General features: G+C 32.9%; 1 protein-coding gene across 8 annotated transcripts in view; it reads left to right on the top strand.

Annotated features, from left to right (window-relative positions):
• Positions 1-18,200, top strand: part of Dys (Dystrophin) — a 1,830,839-nt gene that overhangs the window by 483,407 nt on the left and 1,329,232 nt on the right. For all 8 annotated transcript variants that reach the window (XM_081729421.1, XM_081729456.1, XM_081729463.1 and 5 more), the window contains exons 17-24: positions 2,171-2,328; positions 4,144-4,321; positions 6,257-6,446; positions 7,881-8,023; positions 11,005-11,211; positions 12,606-12,780; positions 13,865-14,020; positions 15,225-15,328. In XM_081729421.1, the coding sequence (XP_081585547.1) occupies positions 2,171-2,328; positions 4,144-4,321; positions 6,257-6,446; positions 7,881-8,023; positions 11,005-11,211; positions 12,606-12,780; positions 13,865-14,020; positions 15,225-15,328 (1,311 nt within the window). The remainder of the gene's footprint in view (positions 1-2,170; positions 2,329-4,143; positions 4,322-6,256; positions 6,447-7,880; positions 8,024-11,004; positions 11,212-12,605; positions 12,781-13,864; positions 14,021-15,224; positions 15,329-18,200) is intronic.

The raw sequence follows: 18,200 nt of genomic DNA, 5'->3' as shown, positions 1-18,200 counted from the left end.
AGTTATTTCTATTTTTTTCTGTCTTTGATTATTTTGGAATAAAATTTAAAATGTTAGCTAAGAGTATTTATTTGTTTGTTGAAAACTTTCAGATTTAACTTTTAAATCTAAACAGAATACAAGAATTTTAAGGTATTTATTCTAGTTGACGCTTATTCCATAAATTACTTATATTTTTAAGTCATTATATTGTGTAGAGGAGTATATAAAATATAAAGTACAAGTATAAACTGAATGAGATATAAAGGGCCATGGTGGCTGAATGTTAAAGCTCTCATCTCTGATGAGAAATCCTTGGTTCGATCCTAGACCTTGGTTTCTGATGGAGAACATTGTGTCTGTGTGTTTTCTTTTGGTTATCCCGTTTCCTTTCACATTCTCATTCTACTAGTTTTTAAAATTATCATTCACTTTCGTTATTCATTAGTCTCCTTTAGCGTAAAAAGCATAATCATGGAACAGAAACTAGAAATTTCATTTAACCTTTATACGCCCATTGACGCAGTTTCTGCATTAAGGCTTTAAACCTTAATAGCTCATCCCTATTTAAGCTGGGAAGATAATTTTGGTAACAATGTTTTTCTAAAGGAAGAAGCATTGTGTCAATATGCATTTTATGTTTATAGGGGGGTGGATACCACAGCAGAACGGAGAGGGTAAATTTCGTGTGTTTTTTTTAAATTTAAATCTGGTTTATTTTGGGGGTCACCTCGTTGGGCGTACACTCATAAAAATTAATCTGTGAAGGAATGAAGTTGTCTACTACATGATAATAAATAACCTGTATGTGTATTTGTTGCTTATATGAGGTGGGGGGAAGAAGATGGTCAATTTTCTTTTTTTTTTTTTTTTTTGACGTAAATTACATTTATTTTCAGTACGGTTCCATATAAGACAAGATCCGCCTTATGCAGAGTCGTTTTGACATATGATTAGCATCATACTAAAGGTCTGACTACTGCAGGAAACAAATGTTAGTCGAACTCTTTAGTATGGTACTAATCACATGTCAGAAAGACTCTGCATAAGGCCCGATATCTTTTCCCTGAATTGGTCTAGAAGCATAATTCTTGTTGCTGTACATGATATTTACAGCAAAAATGATGTGCATATAACGTGGTACTATGGTGAGAGGGAATGTCAAATTCAGTGAATTTTTCTTTTACGCATAAGATTTTTTTTTTTTTTTTTTTTTTTTTTTTTTAGAATATTTTGTACGTAAAACGAATTCATTATGCTTTTCTTTTATATTATGTTATCTTTTATACTGTTTTTTAATATTATTAACACAAGTGTGTTGCGTACACATTAGCATCATTTTGTCAGCGTAGGGTTGGAAAAGGCATCCCAAATTTTACTTTTTAAAATATATTTTAGGACTTTTTTGTTTCTTCTTCTTCCTCTTCTACGAATAGGGCGGGAATTGCTCAAATGTTACCTTGTTGAAATCTGTGTTCCAGAATCTTTCCAATGATGTATCAATCATGGCCTCTGTGATAATTAGGGAGGTCACCCGAGTCCCCAATGTGAGAGTATACGATTTCGTTCAGATACCTGGCGGGCGTAGAAAGGTTAATTTCATTTATGAAGTATAAAATATAAGATGTAAGGGAATCGAAATAAAAATAATAATAAAATCGGATCAAAGCAAACACTTATTAGCACAATTCTGTCTTACAGTTTCGGCAATATATTATTGCTTTTGTCAGACGCATTATCTGTGTGATTTGTCTGATGAAGGCAATGATGTGTTGCCGAAACTGTAATACATATTTGGTCATATTTTATCTGTTATAGGTAGTTCCAAAGGTAGAATGAGAAAAAAAAAATTATTACATTACATTTTTGTGAGTAGTAACTTCTTTACGAAAAGATAGGCAGCGTTCTTGAGACGCTCCCTATGATATTTTTTGGCTTTGTACATGTCCTCAAAAACAAAGTACAAAACCTGATACAAAACCTCAAAAACAAAGTAGGAGCATATTCTATTTGAATATGATCAAACTTTGCAAATGTATGGAGTTCACTTATGAAATACTATTGTTCTTCATGCAAGGAAAAATATGTGTTCTTTTTGAAACCGTCAGTAATTGGTAACAGTCTTTCCCCTCGGTAATGAAAATAAACGAAACTAACAATGTTCATATATGATACTTGTATATATTTTCAGGTGAAAATTAAATCCATGAAATCCCATGAAGATAGAATATCAAGAATGAAGAAACGAGCCAAAGAACTGACAACGAGTCAAATGGCAGGAACTGACGCAAATATCATAGAGACTGATACGAATAAATTCCTGGAGAGATGGGGAGAGGTCATGCTAAGGTATTCTTTCTTTTTAATTTCTGTGTTGCTTATGAATTTTACTAATCGTATTGAAATTCAATTGAGAATGTGGAATTTGTTTAGAAATTTCTTAATAATATGATTAATAACGACCTAAGTAGGAGATATATACAAACCTTCCTTTTACTTTCGGGCAACGATAGAATGGAAAAAGTATAGTAATCATGAAGGAAACAGTGATTTCGAAATTTCAACAGATTTATATGTTTCATGGCCTCTACGAACCGAAAAAAATTATTTTTGGGTTTCCGTTCGTTAGTCCTGGTGTATGTAACCTTAATTAGAGGACACTTGTTTAACGTATCTAGACCAAATTTTAAACTTAAAATTTTTATACGATTCTTTAAGAGCTTTTGTTCGAATTTTCTCCCTACTCTCAAAAATAGGGTAGTTTACTGCGGGATGAAAATAAAATATTGCGATTTTCTCGAAAACGGCTCGTGATGATTTTGTTTATTGCTCATAAATAAGTAAATCATTGTCAGCCCTGTAATGTGATATAAGTAATTTTTTCAGAAAAAAGTACAGGATTGGTAGTTTACTTATGAGGGTGAGTTTTCCTCAGATGATTTTCTCATTTTCATAACTCGGGCGACTTTTTCCATTTTGAAACACCCTATATATATATATATATATATATATATATATATATATCAGTAATAACGGTGTGACATAAATCAATATAAGAAATAGAAGGGAGGAAGTTTAATACAGTGGCTCACGCCTTTGATTAATCTTTCTGTGTAATAGACAGATACGAGTAAAAGAATTACAGATTAAAATAGAGGACTTCTTTACCAGTTGCTCGTGGGTTCTGATAATTCTTCATCTTTGGACATTTTGCTTTGGAGATCACATATTGAAACAAATCTTCAGTGGTGAGATAGAAGGTTACTTCCTCACAAATAAAGCTGAGTAATGCAGCTGCACACGCAAATAAGCCATATAGGGTAACCAGAGCGTCAGGGGTAAGGCCCTACGAATATTCATACCCGTCACAACTGGTGGCGGCCATTTTCCAAGATGGCTACCGAAGCTCCACTTAGGTTTCCCTATGTGGTGGTTCTAGCATGTTGATTAGACCACTATTCCACACACCTATAGCGATTTTTATCTTGCCTGATTCTTTGGCATTTTGTGTGCGGAATAAGGAAAGAAAGTCATTTCAGAGCACCGTTGGCGGCCATTTTCCAAGATGGCAGGTGAAGCTCCACTCTGAATTCCCAGGACTTTTAGTATTTGATTTGACCACTGTTCTATACATCTCTACCAACTTTTATCTCTATGAATTTTTCCCACCATTTTGTCTAATTTGCCTACACTATTAGGGATGAAATCAGACCAATGAAACAAAGTGCGAATATTTTTTTTAAAAACACATCAGCCTATGAAATATTCAGCTTGAAACTAAATGTAGATAATACGCAGTATTTGACGATCAGTGGAGGAGTAATCGCGGCATAACGGAAATAGTAATTCATAACAGCAATGTAGAGGAGATGAATAAAATTAAATACAGTAGCACTTTAGTTTATAAGCGTCTTGTCATGCTAGTAATCCAAGTTACTAGTGAAATATATTCGAAAAAAAAAAAAAACTTGCAAGCGTATTCGACTAATGAACATAAAAAGTGTGATAAAAAATCGTAATAAAATAATTCAACATTAAACAATGCTCAACAAACAGATCGAAAACGAGAACGTAAATACGTTCGAGATGGTTAATTGTTCCATAGTTGTAAATCAACGTATTGGTAAATTACGGGCTTCAAATTGTGTGATATTTTAATTTCAGGTTAGCCGAAAGACAAACTGAATTTAGTAACGCTGTTGACAGATCTCCGCCAAAGAAGTACTTAGAAGCTATGGAAGCACTGATGAAGTGGGTTCACAATGTTGAAGGTGTTCTTCTGTCAGAGCATGTTGTAGTGGCCGATCTTGCAGTAATGGAGGACCAGTTACAGAAATTTAAGGTAAACTAGTTTGTCCAAAAATATGTAGGAAATCTGTACATTTTCTACAAGCGATTCAGTGCTTCGCATAATGAATTATGTACCAGAAAAATTGTGAAAACATAATCAGCCACTCTAAAATACGTATTATAAGTTCTTTCACTAAACATTAATCAGATAGGAAAAGAAGGAAATAGGAAGAAAACAAATGTAAGAATATTTCATGATGATGTCTTGCATTTCAAGATGGCGTCGCCCACCTTGACACTTTATAGCATGACAGAGGCGACTTTTGAGGGAAGTTGCATCAGTGAGAATTAGAATCGTATTGTTGCAAACTAAAGGAAGAAATCTTATCTATTGTACTACTTCTTGTATGATGAAAGATTTAGTACATTAGATGGATCTTCCTCTCTCAATTTATATAGAGAGGAATTTGTTTTTTACCATGTGACTTCTCTCAAGAGCCGCCACTGATAGCTGCTTTTTCTAAGTTTTCTTTATTTTTTCTCTTAAAGCAAGAGCATAGGCCCTATAATGTACTTTTTTATTGTGCGTAATTATGTTTTGGTAAATAATTCATTTAATAGGTATCACACGTTATTGCAATACAAAAGTCCTAAACCGAAAATGGATTAATTCACTTTAACATGGCTCCTATCTGGATGCTTCACACCTACATTTCTTCACTAATTTTCCTTATCTCTTCTCTGTACTTCGTACCCTTCATATCTGATGAAGTGTTTAGCAAATGTCGTTATAGTGTGTTTTGTTTAGTATATTTAGTTCAAGATATACAGGGTGGCCCAAAAATAGGTATACTGATTTGCATTTTATATATTCTTTCGTATTGTTGTCCATACAGATATTGACTTAATTTCTTTTATTGTTTATTCTTAATATGTTTTCACTTATACCTTAAGCTCAGAACAGACCGAAGAAAATAAAACTTATTATTTAAATAAGTTAAAATGCCATACTTGACCAATTCAGGGTTGTAAATTTGCTTTTGGGCCACCCTATATATTATCTTACTTCAAATTTGGAGTTTTGAAAATTCCTTACACTTGCAAGCTTTCGGCTGTCTCTGTAGTTTTGTTTACGGTGGATAAAAATAAGTCATAGAAATAGAAAATATCAAGGGAATATAAATAAATGGGTTTACCAAGAAGAATACACCTTGTCAATTGGAATACACCTTGACATTACTACTCAAATGGTAGTGTAGCACACTGTGGAAACGATTTGAAGTAAGAAATATCTGATTGTTAAAATTCCTGGTACTGTTAGCATATTGTCCCTATATATATATATATATATATATATATATATATATATATATATATATAAACTCTTTTTAAATGCTACATTCATGGTTTACAATACTGAGTTAGATTTTCGATTTACTGAAAATGTTCTAGGAGATGGTGGTATAATCAATGGTACTTTGTGGGTTAGTTCATTTTTGAACTATGTCTTAAAAACATATTCACTTATTGTTGTGAGTTAATAATTACTTCTATGGACTGAGTAACAGTAGGCAATGATGAAATAACATAGAAAGATATGATAGGAGGCACCTGAATACCTATCTCTCGCTTACAAAGTCGGGGATTGAAGTTCGAATCTCTGCCAATCCAGTGATCAGATTTTTGTATGTTGTTCCATATAGTTATAGGTGTTATCTATTATGTATATATGGCAAAATTGAAGGGAAAAAAAAAATGTAAATTTCATATGTACAATCCACTTTTTATACCTTTGACATATCTGTTCGTTAACAGTTTTAACAAAGACTGCATGTTTTTGTTGAGAATATGAGTCAATGTCTTTCTATTTCATGAAACATAAGTAATCACTTATTGCCTTCAATTTAGATAAAGACTTCCGATATGATAGATATTATATATAATAGATACTATCAGCTGCCTTATTAAATATATTTGATTTTGTCAGGAATTGCAACGAACGATCGAAGAACAACAGAGTAGTTTTAATTACGTGAATGCGACTGGACAAGAATTGATTCAACGAGCAGGTTCTGAAACACAAAGCCAGCGATTGCGAGAAGAGCTTCAGGAACTAAATACCAGATGGAGTGACATTCCTGTTATTTTGGATGAAAGGCAGAAGAAGTTAGTCAAAGGTATGTTGTTCACAGTTATAGATTTCAAAATATTTGGAATGATGTAATAGTAGTTGGATCGACCTCTAGCGGATTTTTTTTTTTTTTTTTTTTTTTGAATCCTCTATAATCTTATAGTTAGCATGCTTGCTTTTAGTGTGCTTGTTCGCAAGTTCAACTTTGCTGAAAGCGCAATGCCCCGGATACATAGGAAATGCAAATAGGATTCGTTTACATTTTAATTTTAGTCATGTAAGGAAGCAAAATACAGTTCCTTAGAAACGCCAGAGATACGGAAGGAAACAAAAAATTTCAAGTGGTGCAATACTGTTCTAGAAAAAATAAATTTTAACACTAGACATTTATCTCGTTAATAATTATTTTATTTTTGTTTACATCTTACGTCTCTGATTAGAATCGATAATTTATTGTGTGTAGGAGTCTTACTATAATAAAGAACATTCTCGGTTCAATACAATAGACTTCTATTGGATCAGAACTGAAAATGATAATTGCATGAGTTAGTAGCGTTATTATTGGAAAATTAATTTGGAAAAAGGTGCGCAAAGACCCAAATAAAATTTAAAGATCCACAAGCACTCTTTGGCATTCCTCTAGAGTCCCCGTATAGTGTTATTTGATTAGATTTTAACAATTGTGTCTTGTAAGAGTTCTGCGCCGGAAGGTTCTAATATATAATTAGTGAACCACTAACTGTAGTATCATAGTAGGTAGATTCCACGTAGGCTAATGGACAGTGCGGTTGGAGATTAGTAACTGTAAGAATAAATATGTGAAATACGTTGGTCTGTGTAATTTAAAATGAATGAATGTGAACTGATAATTGAAATACGTTGTTTCATGAAATTTAAAATGAATGAATGCCAACCGACAATTGAAATACGTTGTTTCATGTAATTTAAAATGGATGAATCAACCGACGATTCAAATACGTTGGTCCACGTAATTTAAAATGGATGAATATCAACCGACGATTGAAATATGTTGGTCTACGTAATTTAAAACGGATGATTGTCAACTGACAATAGAAATGCGTTAGTTCACGTAATTTATAATGGATGAATATCAACCGACAGTTGAAATACGTTGGTCCATGTAATTTAAAGTGGATGAATATCAACCGGCAATTTGCCACCATTTATTTAACAGTTTCGCCCTCGCATTCCTAAGCCCAATTTTGCTTCTTTCGTCGGGGTTAATTTGTCAACTAAGAGTTGACAAGTGGTCGGCAAAATGGCCAATTGCAACGTAGGGCCAACGTTAGCAGTTGGCCAGCCTTCCGTTTTCCATTATTATTATTATTATTATTATTATTATTATTATTATTATTATTATTATTATTATTATTATTTAATAGAATATCAGCCATTAGTAATATTTGTTGTAATGTTTCTCCTATATCATTTTGTACATATGTTAATTATTGTTTTTCAGATATAGCTACTCTTCGACAATTTAATGAAGAGATGAATGGATTAAATTCTTGGCTGAAAGATGTTGAAGTGTTTCTTAAGGCAGAAGAGGATATTCCTCTTGGCGACCTAGAAACCTTGGAAGCTCAGCTTGAGCAATCAAATGTAAGTAATTTTTCCTATTTTATATACTTTCTCCTGTCTTAGTTGAATTCATGGATATTTATCAGCATTTTTCTTTCTTAAAACAAATAGAAAAAAATTACTTATTCTAAATACAAGATTCTACTAGTTCTGATTGTCTGAATGCAAGCGTCAAAAGTAATCAGGTGAAAGAGATTAGCACGCGTAGCAATATATTGAGAGTATTATCTTGTTTCAGTCCGATAGAAATTGAAATATTCATTTAACAAGGATCGTAGGAAAAAAAAAAAAAGAAGCGATCTTGGTCAAAAATTAGTTTTTGGATCAGGGGCAACAAAATTTTGAACGGCCTCTAAATTAAATTTTCATATTTTCTACGGAATAAGCATATCATACTGAGTGAGCTGATAGTTTGGTTTTGGCTACACTATATGTAGTTCTCTAGATATAAGATCTACAAGAAAAGTTTTGATTGAAATATATTGGATATTTTGGGCCAATGGGATCAGGGCCATAAAATTTTTGAACGGACTCTATATTGAATTTTCGTATTTTCTACGGAATAAGCACATCATACTGAGTTAAATGATAGTTTGGGTTCGGCTACACTGTGTCTAGTTCTCCAGTCATAAGGCCTAGAAGAACATTTTTGATTGAAATATATTGGATCTTTTAATCCAATAAAAAGGCAAAGAAGTCGCATTAAAAAAGTAAAACGTGACGCTACTGCGTAGCATTGCATTGCATATTTCCAAAAAGAGAAAGCATTTCTTGCTACAAACGTGAATTGAGAAGCTGACTAATTTAAATTGCGCGTTGTTTACTTTTCTATTGTGTTCTGGTTATCAGAGAGTGGTGAACCTTCTTGTACATTAAATATATATAAATGTGGATATGGTGCATGGCCTGAACTAAACTTTTGGCTATGAGCAGACGGACTGGCTGGGTGGATCTACGAAGGACTGACTGGCTATACATGGTACATGGTTAACTCGTTGGTTTCCATCATCTTTATTCGGGCTTTCTGCATCGAAGTTCGCTACTTCGTAATTTAAATAGGAATGTAATTAGATAGCCCAAGTGCTGGACTAACACCAAAAATTCTATGTATCCATGCGGAAATCGAATTCGGGACCACGTTTCCAAAGGTATACTAGTTAATCATTAGGCTGCATTGGAGCATATGGGTGCAGTTCTCGGAAAAAGTGTATTCGAATTGAAATACGTATTACGTTTATGTGATGTTAGTATGTGTATATGGTATGGTATTTAGATGGTTTATGTAGAAAAAATGAAGATACTATCGCAGTTGTTATAACTTATAGCGTAGTTGGAAGGCGTGATCAGTCACTTGGGTTTGAAATGTTATTTTTTTAAGTGTCTCATATATCGATTAATCCAGTTTAACTCCGCTTCACAAGACACTACGTCGCTAGTGAGTATGTTCTAAGGTGGTGAATCACAGAAGTGCGGAAACTAAATTTTAAAGTGCTGCATAAATAAGTCAAAAATACAGCTTTTTTTTCTGTTATTCAGTGCTGTGGAAAATCAGCACCCGGGGCGAAAGTATACGACGGCGCCCCCATACATGTATTCCAAGCAATTTTTCCTATCTTTTTTCCTTTTTCTATCGAATTTTCGCCCCCCGTACTTCGGCGCCCGGGGTACATTCATTTAGCCCGAGGTACAAGTGTATCGTCGCCCCGCTCGCCCCCCTCCCACCACGGCACGGCCCTGGCTGTGTGTTTGATTTGTGTACTTAGGCAACAATACACTTCGGGCGTGAAAAGCGTAATCTTAAACCTCACGCTGTATACATTTGAAAAGTGTCCATTTTAGCGTTACAGACCTCTGCTGTTAAATGCATATATAAGAAACAAACTTCTCCAAATTTACTTTTAAAAAATAGTATTGTGACGAAAAATTAGAAGTGATCTGTATATACAAAAATATGAAGTTATGTAAAATGACTTAATCTGTGATCTTCATGGTGATTCAACTATACATTTAAGGCTCTATAGCACTAAAATGGACAGTGAAAACTAGGGTGTTATCGATTTGTAGAGTTTCTTTTTTTAAATTTAAGTCTATTTACAAAACCTCTTTCCTTATAGGGGGCACAGTCTTAGTAGTAGAGCAGTCATCTTTGGTGTAAAAGGTCTCTGGCTTGATCCCAGACCATGTGAATGCGGTGAATAATATCGTGTACTTGGATTTCCTCTGGGTTTTCCCATTTCCTCCCACGTTCTCATTCCACAATTTTTTCACATTTATTCACTTTCATTTATAACACATCTCATTTAATCTAATAAACATAAACGTGGGACGTTAAAGATTTAATTTAATTTTTCTTTATCTGCACACAGCACCAAGTATGATGCGTTCTTGCATTTCCAAATTTTGGAACTATAGTGCTGAGAAAGACTTTGTAAATTAATTGTGTTAATTTTGAACAAAGAATAAAACAATTAATAATAGCGCTTTTGTATTAAAACATAAAACACGATGAATACAAAACTGATGAATACACTGATAAATTGTGACTGATGAATACAAAAATATACATATTAATGCAGACAAACTTTTAAATGTGAAATGAAAAGTGAAACCAGGTGTTATTTTGTCCCTCTTGCAAACAAAAGTCAAATACAAATAATATTAACCTTTTTGTATTCATAAAACTGAAATAGTTTCCAATATTTTGGATACATAGGCGAAAATTCATTTTCAAGTACATCGAGGCTTAAAATGTATTGTAGAGTAAGATCTTTACATGCTTATCACTTCAAAAACAGTGAACATTTTAAATCTCTATACGAAGTAACGTGTTCTCCCGCTTTAAAATGTGCACTGACAGTGAAGTTATAAGAATATAAAGATCTTACTGCATATTATACTTTAAGCTTCATTGAAAAGATTGAAGCTTGTTTAACTTATTTTATCTTTCTATGAGAAATATTTTTATAATTATAAATGTGTTCACATGCAATTTTATCTTTTAGGCGTTACAAGACGATATCGAAACGCTGAAACCCAATGTAAACAGTATTGATACTACAGGGCAGAGTCTTCTTGAGAATGCTGAACCAAGTTTTGCCGCATCATTAGGAACTCAACTAAAAGAATTGGCCAATAAATGGAAGACAACGGTAGAGCACGCAAAACAGCAAAACACCAATCTCAGAAACGCACTCACAAAGACCAAGCAGGTAATTCACAACTGTTTATTTATTTATTTATTTACTTATTTATGTGTACCTTTGTAGAAGATCGCAGATGCGTGAAGGTTCAGTGTTAACTACATGTAATGTAAACACGTTAACACTTTTATAGAATAGTGTACGTCCTGTGGAAAATAGTAATTACATTGTCATAGAAGATGATGTCATTAATGTAAGACGTCACAAGAATCGTGATAAGAATGCTTGTACTATATAATTAGTAGGCATAATTTGAATCAATTATCTGGCCCTCTCCTACATCAAACAACTGTGATGTGTTACATGCACAGCATTATCTAGTGATAATACAAAGCTACTAGGTATTTTTTCAGGACTAAAGTATTACACTGCCTTAACAATGTTATTTGTTAAAGTTTCTAAATGAACTTGCGAAAAAAATAAACAGAATGTGTCCGGACCATACCACCCACTTAAAATGTTTTTGTATTAAATATATTAATAAAGGTGACCAGTTCTGTCCCTTCCTCCTCAAACTAGACTATTCATTTTATTATAATTATTGTTATTGCTCTATTGTGTGGAGTATTGTGCTGTATGGGTTGGAGAGGTCGGAGATATGGACATTAAGCAAAATTGAAAAACGACTGGAAGCTTTCGAAATGTGGGTGTGGAGAAGAATGGAAAGAATTAGCTGGATCGAGTGGAAAATGAATAAGAGGTTGTTAGAAATGAAGGGGGAGAAAATAACAATTTTAGATATTATTAAGAAGAGGAAGGGAAATTGGTTGGGACATTGGCTAAGAAGGTACTGTATCAGAAGGGACGTGCTAGAGGACATGATGGCAGGAAAGAGAGGGAGAGAGCGAAGGAGACTACAATTAATCGACGATATCAAAACAAAGAAATCGTATGTGAAGACGAAGAATCGGCGGAGGACTGTGGAGCATGGAAGATTCTCAGTTGCAGCAAGTGGCCTGCCAATAACTGCAGAATACTATGGTATATATTCTTATTGCGTAGCATGTATAATAAATATTATATGTATGTAATAATTTTAGAAATTGAGCTGATATCATTATATGAAATTATATAATATTTTTATGATATAGAATTTATGATACTTTTACTAAATTTGAAAGTCAATGTAAAGCGCTTTTTTTTTTTTTTTTTTTTTTTTTTTTTTTTTTTTTTTTTTTTAAATAGTGACAGTATGTGTAATACCTCCGATTCATTTTGTTCTTGATTAGTACTTTTCGATGCATTTTTAAGAGAACATTTTTTCAACCATTTTAGAAATCTTTCCTTGCATTTTCTGTACATTCTTAAAAAATATATATACTTTATATTATAATGTATATCAGTATGTGTAAGGATGTGTAAGTAACGATACAATTTTAATTTATTAAAATGCCTGGCTTTAGGTATTCGAGTCAGTTGAAGAGTTTACAAAATGGCTTGAAGCGTTGGAACCAGAAGTACCGACCTCTGTTTCCATCAAGACCTCTGCAGAACTTTTTCAGGCAAAAGGAAAGTTCCAAGTACTCAAGGACAGAGTGGATAGGCGAACACAGGAATTTAGAAATTTAAATGAATCTGGTAAGTTGTTCATAGAACTCGTTAATTTTCTTTAACAATGTGATAGCAAATTTTCCCGTTGTTAAAGAGGGTAGTAAAAATGGTTAGAGAAAAGTGATTCTCTACTAAATTATGGTATTTCTCAGTATAATATACATATTTTGGCATTCTCAAAATCTTTCCTTGTACCTCTACTTCCATTTGTATTTAAGTCATTACACTCACAAGACTTCGATCACTTTTTGAGTCATCCTCAAGTGCAGACGTGATGCTAGCCGGAATCTACTTTTTGATTACATTATTATGTCACTTCAAAACCAGTTAATAATTCACTCTTGGCTCCAAATAAAATTTTTAAGAATAATATTTTGTTGTGTTTGCCTTAAATATTTTAAAAGATTTGAAACCGTGTGCTCAGTTTCAACATCTCTAAGTTATTCCTTGACTGTACCTTTAGCTTTGTTTCATTATATGTCCAGTCAACTGCAGTTTATTTCATAGACTTCTGATTTTTCATTAGAATCGTTGCAATAGTAGCTCTTAAATTGGCTAATATTGTTTTCCAAAGTTTTGAGAAGTTTTAATGTGCGGCGCAAGATTTGAAGTGCAAAGCATTTTCAGGAATCAGACTTTAAAATAAGTGAAATGATTCCTTAAGATATTAGAGGGAATATTTTTAATTCTTCTTAAGTACTTGTTGGTACTTATGCTATTTGACACTCATATATAGTTTCTTCAGTTTGTTAAGTCTATTATGATCAAAAGATCATAATGACCAAGGATGAAATAAAGATTAATAAAGCCGATAATAAATACAATTAATGTATAAACCCCAAAGCTCCCAGCAATAATAGTTCATAAAACATTCTTGTTTATTTCAACTCTCTCCTCCTACAGAGGACGTAACCCTCTTCAGGCAGTTGCTCACCGATGGTGGTCCGTTAAAAAAAATGCTAAGTCTACAACTAACTTAGAGTATAATAATTAAATTATAATTAAAAGAAGAAAGGAATTATTTGGATTCTTCATTGCCTTTGAGTGTCATATAAATTAATTATATATATATATGTATATTTAACAGATTGGTATGTTTTTATTTTTAAAGGAAATGATTTGTTGCTGAGCTGCGAAGGCGGCGCTGCGCAAGAGTTAGCAAGGAAGTTTACTCAGTTAAATGCTAAATGGAATGAAGTTACAAATGTCATTTACGACAAGTTTAGGATATTGAAGGATGCCTCTCATCAATACGGCGAATTTAAAGGTTGGTGTTTTGCATATTACATAAAACTTCTGATTAATTGAAACATTAACAAGTAACTATCAAGTGTATTTTTAGCTCTTCATGTTGAAAAGAAGCAACTTATTGGTGAGATGGTTTCAATTTACTTGGCAGTAAAATCATCATGTTTCTTCCTTTGTATATTTAATAAAGATTAAGAGAATCTCCAAAGTGCAATCCTTGTACTTAATGCTTGCACTGTGTATCTGTTTCTTAGATTAACATGAATGTAGCACAGCGTGAATCTAAAGTACGCAGTGAGTCCATCATACTTTCATAGTCATAGAACACAAAATAGAACATAGCCAAATATATCATCATAGAAGATAAAATATGTAAAGAGAGTTTAGAAATTAAATAAATGTCAGAGAACGTCAGTGTCGAATTAGTTCGCTATTTCTAAATTGCTTCTTATAATTCTACTAGTGTCCAAAATTGAGTTTGTAATGAACATTGTACAATTATTTCACTTAGAAATATCTGAATGATTTTGCACGTGATAATTCTCAAAGGAAAGTGAGATAAAATTGTCCCCAGTGCCTACTTGAGTGATGTCTTTAGCCGTACAGCAATTTTCAATATTTGAATTATTTTGATTTCAGTTTTGTGAATAAATAAATCATCTTCTTCTTGTTCACCTCAACCATAGGTTGGTGGGCAACATGGCAATTTTAAAACTTTTCTCTCCTTTGGGAGAGATATTTTATACTGAGAAGGTCTCTTTTTCGTAACTGCATCTAGATATTCTATCCTTGGTCTCCCTCTTCCTGGTTTCCCTTCTGCCTTTCCCTCTATTAACACGGTGATACAATTGGAATACCGAATAAGATGGCCAAGCATGCTGTTTTTTCTTTTTCCTATTATCTTAATGATCTGTCTTTCTTCATTAACTTCCTTTAGTACGTCTTCATTCGTTTTCCTTTCGGTCCGTGATATGCGCAGCATTCAGCGCCAACACCACATTTCAATGCTTCCAGCTTGGATATTTCGTAATAATAATAAATACATAATAATAATGTTTAGTGAAAAATAGTACAATTAAATGATCAAGTTGAGTAATTTAGTATTACATTTTGTAGCACAATTAAATGTTCTGTAATTACTTAATAACAAATTAGTTTTAGTTCAATAAGTTTAAATATTGCAATAAGTTTAGATGTGCTAACCTTTTATCTTCTACTTATAGCACTTGTGATACAGGAGACTGCATGGTTGGATCGATTAGAGAAACGTCTTAGAAAATCTCCAAAATCAGCAGCGGATGCTGAAGAAATTTCAGAGGAACTCGACGTAAGTCTTAACAATTATTTTTATTATATCTTTTGTATACATTTTCGTTGTTCTGGGTTACAATGATATGTTCTGGAACTTCCTTTTACAGTGAAACCTGTCAACTTGGCCACCTCTCTAAGTTGGCCACCTGCTTATCTTGGCCTAGTTCGTCTTGAACCTGCATTTTCCCGTAAGACATTCGTTACTTACTACTCTATAAGTTGTCCACCTGTCTATCTTGGAAGTTGGCCACACTGAAGCAATGTTTACCCTATGATGATAATGATAAATTTACCTGTGTATCTTGGCCACGAAAAATACAGTTTTGTTATTTTTCTTAACTCTTTCGAATTCCCATATGAGAAGCAGATGTTCTGTATTTGTGACTGGACACAAGAAGCATAGATTAGCACGATTTGTTCTTGGAGGTCAATGGCCAGAACACTACCCTCATAAAAGGGTTGTGAAGGAAGATGTGAATAAGAAAAAGCACGTACAGGAATTCAGGAAATGGTTGTACGTATTTGTTTACTCTGTCTGTTTTGGTAAAACCATTAGCTATATCGGCTCCTTTCACCAGTGGGAAGCTTTAGTGGGAAGCTTCCGGAAAATTCTCAAGGTTAAAGCTCAATTGTCATTTATTGGTACCTGACTGCATGTCAAAAGGTAGCAGAGGTTTTGAAATATGAATTCCCTCAAGATTTTCTCAAAACATCTTTTGCTCCGAGGGAAACACTTCTAGCTCATTAAAAAGAGGTAGTTAACTACAATATTAGAATGTGCATATCTGCCAAAAAGAATAAAGCAAATATGTCTAGAATGAACCACCATTCAGTAACAACTGAAAAGAAGTCATATAAATTGCATATGAATTTCTCAATTTATAACTTAGCTTTTCTTGTTTTCAATCTGAATAACTCAGTGTGCTATAATATCAATTTCAATAAACTGCGTACATACACTTCTATTTCATGGTTGTTTGTGTTATTGTGTTTTCAATCCGAATAATCCAATGTACCAGAAAGAGAAAGGAAGAGAAAGGTATGCATATATATTAAACATACTATCAAGAGCGCCGATCCTGGGGGGACCGAGGGGGCCCGGGCCCCCCAAAGCTCATGTGGCCCCTATTTTATTTATGAGTATACAATATTTGGTATAATTTGAGTGCAATTTGTCTTAAAATTTTCATATATTTAAATATATACCTTCTGCATCTGAATGCCCCCCTCCCAAATTTACAGAGAAATCGGCTCTCTTGCATACCATAGTAATATTTTCTAGAACTGTATATATTTATGATTACTCTATATACATTATTTATAAGTAGCTGTCGTGCCACTGCTTAATAGAGAGATAATTGTGTGTTTTAAAACATCTTTATATGCGAATACTTTTGCCAAAAATGATAAAACAAAGTTGTTGTGAAGATTTTGTATTTACGTTTTATTTACGTTTTCTACAAAGTACGTGTAATATTTACGTTTCACAACGTATTTATCTTCCTACAATTAAGAATGGCTTGACTTCTATGAGTAGGGTTGACATCCGAGATATGCTTTTTTTTCTGTTGAATAGGTTGATCATGATCCTTTCTCAAACTATGTTGCAAGTGCTGTCGTTATTATTAGTTTTCTTTTTCTCTCTCTCTTTTTTTTTGTGAAGATTTGCATTTAAAACGAACTTTGTAAATATTTAATTGAGTTCTTCATAATTTTACTAAATCTACTTCCGTGTTCCATACTTCATATTATAAATCGAGATACCGTAGATGAACGGACCCTGTTGCTCGCGTGCGAAATGCTACATAGTGTTTCATAATTGGGGTTTAAGAAAATATACATGAGGTATTAGTCTAATTATGGGTTCAATTTCCTGCAGGAATACATTTCTCAGATACAAATTTGAATTACGGATCAGATCTCACATTCAGCAGTAGGTTTCCGTCTGATATCTTGGTGCTGAAATGGAGTGTATATATCTAATAATCAATGAAACAAGAGAGTAGGAAGTAGGTAATGAAATCCGTATTGGATTTCATTGAAACGGATCCAATGGTGGTCGTTTGTTTCTGCGGCGATAAACATTCGGTTTCTTAATCCATAAGATCAATTGGTTTTTACTTTTAGAAAAAGAAAAAAGAAAAAAATGAAAGATTTCAGCGTTGGAAAGACCAAAATTGAAAAAGAAACATCTCCATAATTTTAACAAAAGTCGATGTAGCTTAATTGACACTTTTATTGATAAAATCATAATACAGTATTAAATTGCCAGTAGTAATCTCGTAGACTTTGAGTTTATTCACACTCTCAAATTGCTAGTTGCTTCCATTTGACTTGATTATAATCAACAACCACTCTCTTTGTGCAACTAATATATTAATTTATTTCTTGCCTTGGATTTTCTAGTTTTCTTATTACTAATAGATCACGACAGCCGCCAGTAGTTAAGATGAAGATTTTATTTCATTATTCTATTCTATTAACAAATTCCAAAGGTTTTAATCTGTGTATCATTCTATTCCAAATAAAGAACACACTAAGAAATGCCACTACCTGCGCTATCAGACAATTAAACTGTGCAGACAATTTGCTCATGTAAACCTATTAGTTATTCTTAATGATGGCCTTCAAAATTTAAAAAAAAATACAAAAAAAAATAAATAAATAAATAAATAAATAAAATAAAATAAAATAAAATAAAAAAAAATCTATGCTGCAACAGAGTGAACACATAGTATGGTCTCTGAATGGATTGCTACTTTAAATATATTGCAGTGTTTTAGGTAGAGTATAATGAAACAGATCAGGATTAAGCCTTTCATCTATTGTATTATAAAAATACGTAAATCTCCATAATAATTTACAAAGTTTTCTTGTAATATACAAAA

This window comes from Thermobia domestica, chromosome 1, assembly GCF_964235325.1.
Source record: "Thermobia domestica chromosome 1, izTheDome1.hap1.1, whole genome shotgun sequence".
Lineage (NCBI taxonomy): Eukaryota > Metazoa > Arthropoda > Insecta > Zygentoma > Lepismatidae > Thermobia > Thermobia domestica.
This window is presented reverse-complemented; position numbering and strand designations above follow the sequence as displayed.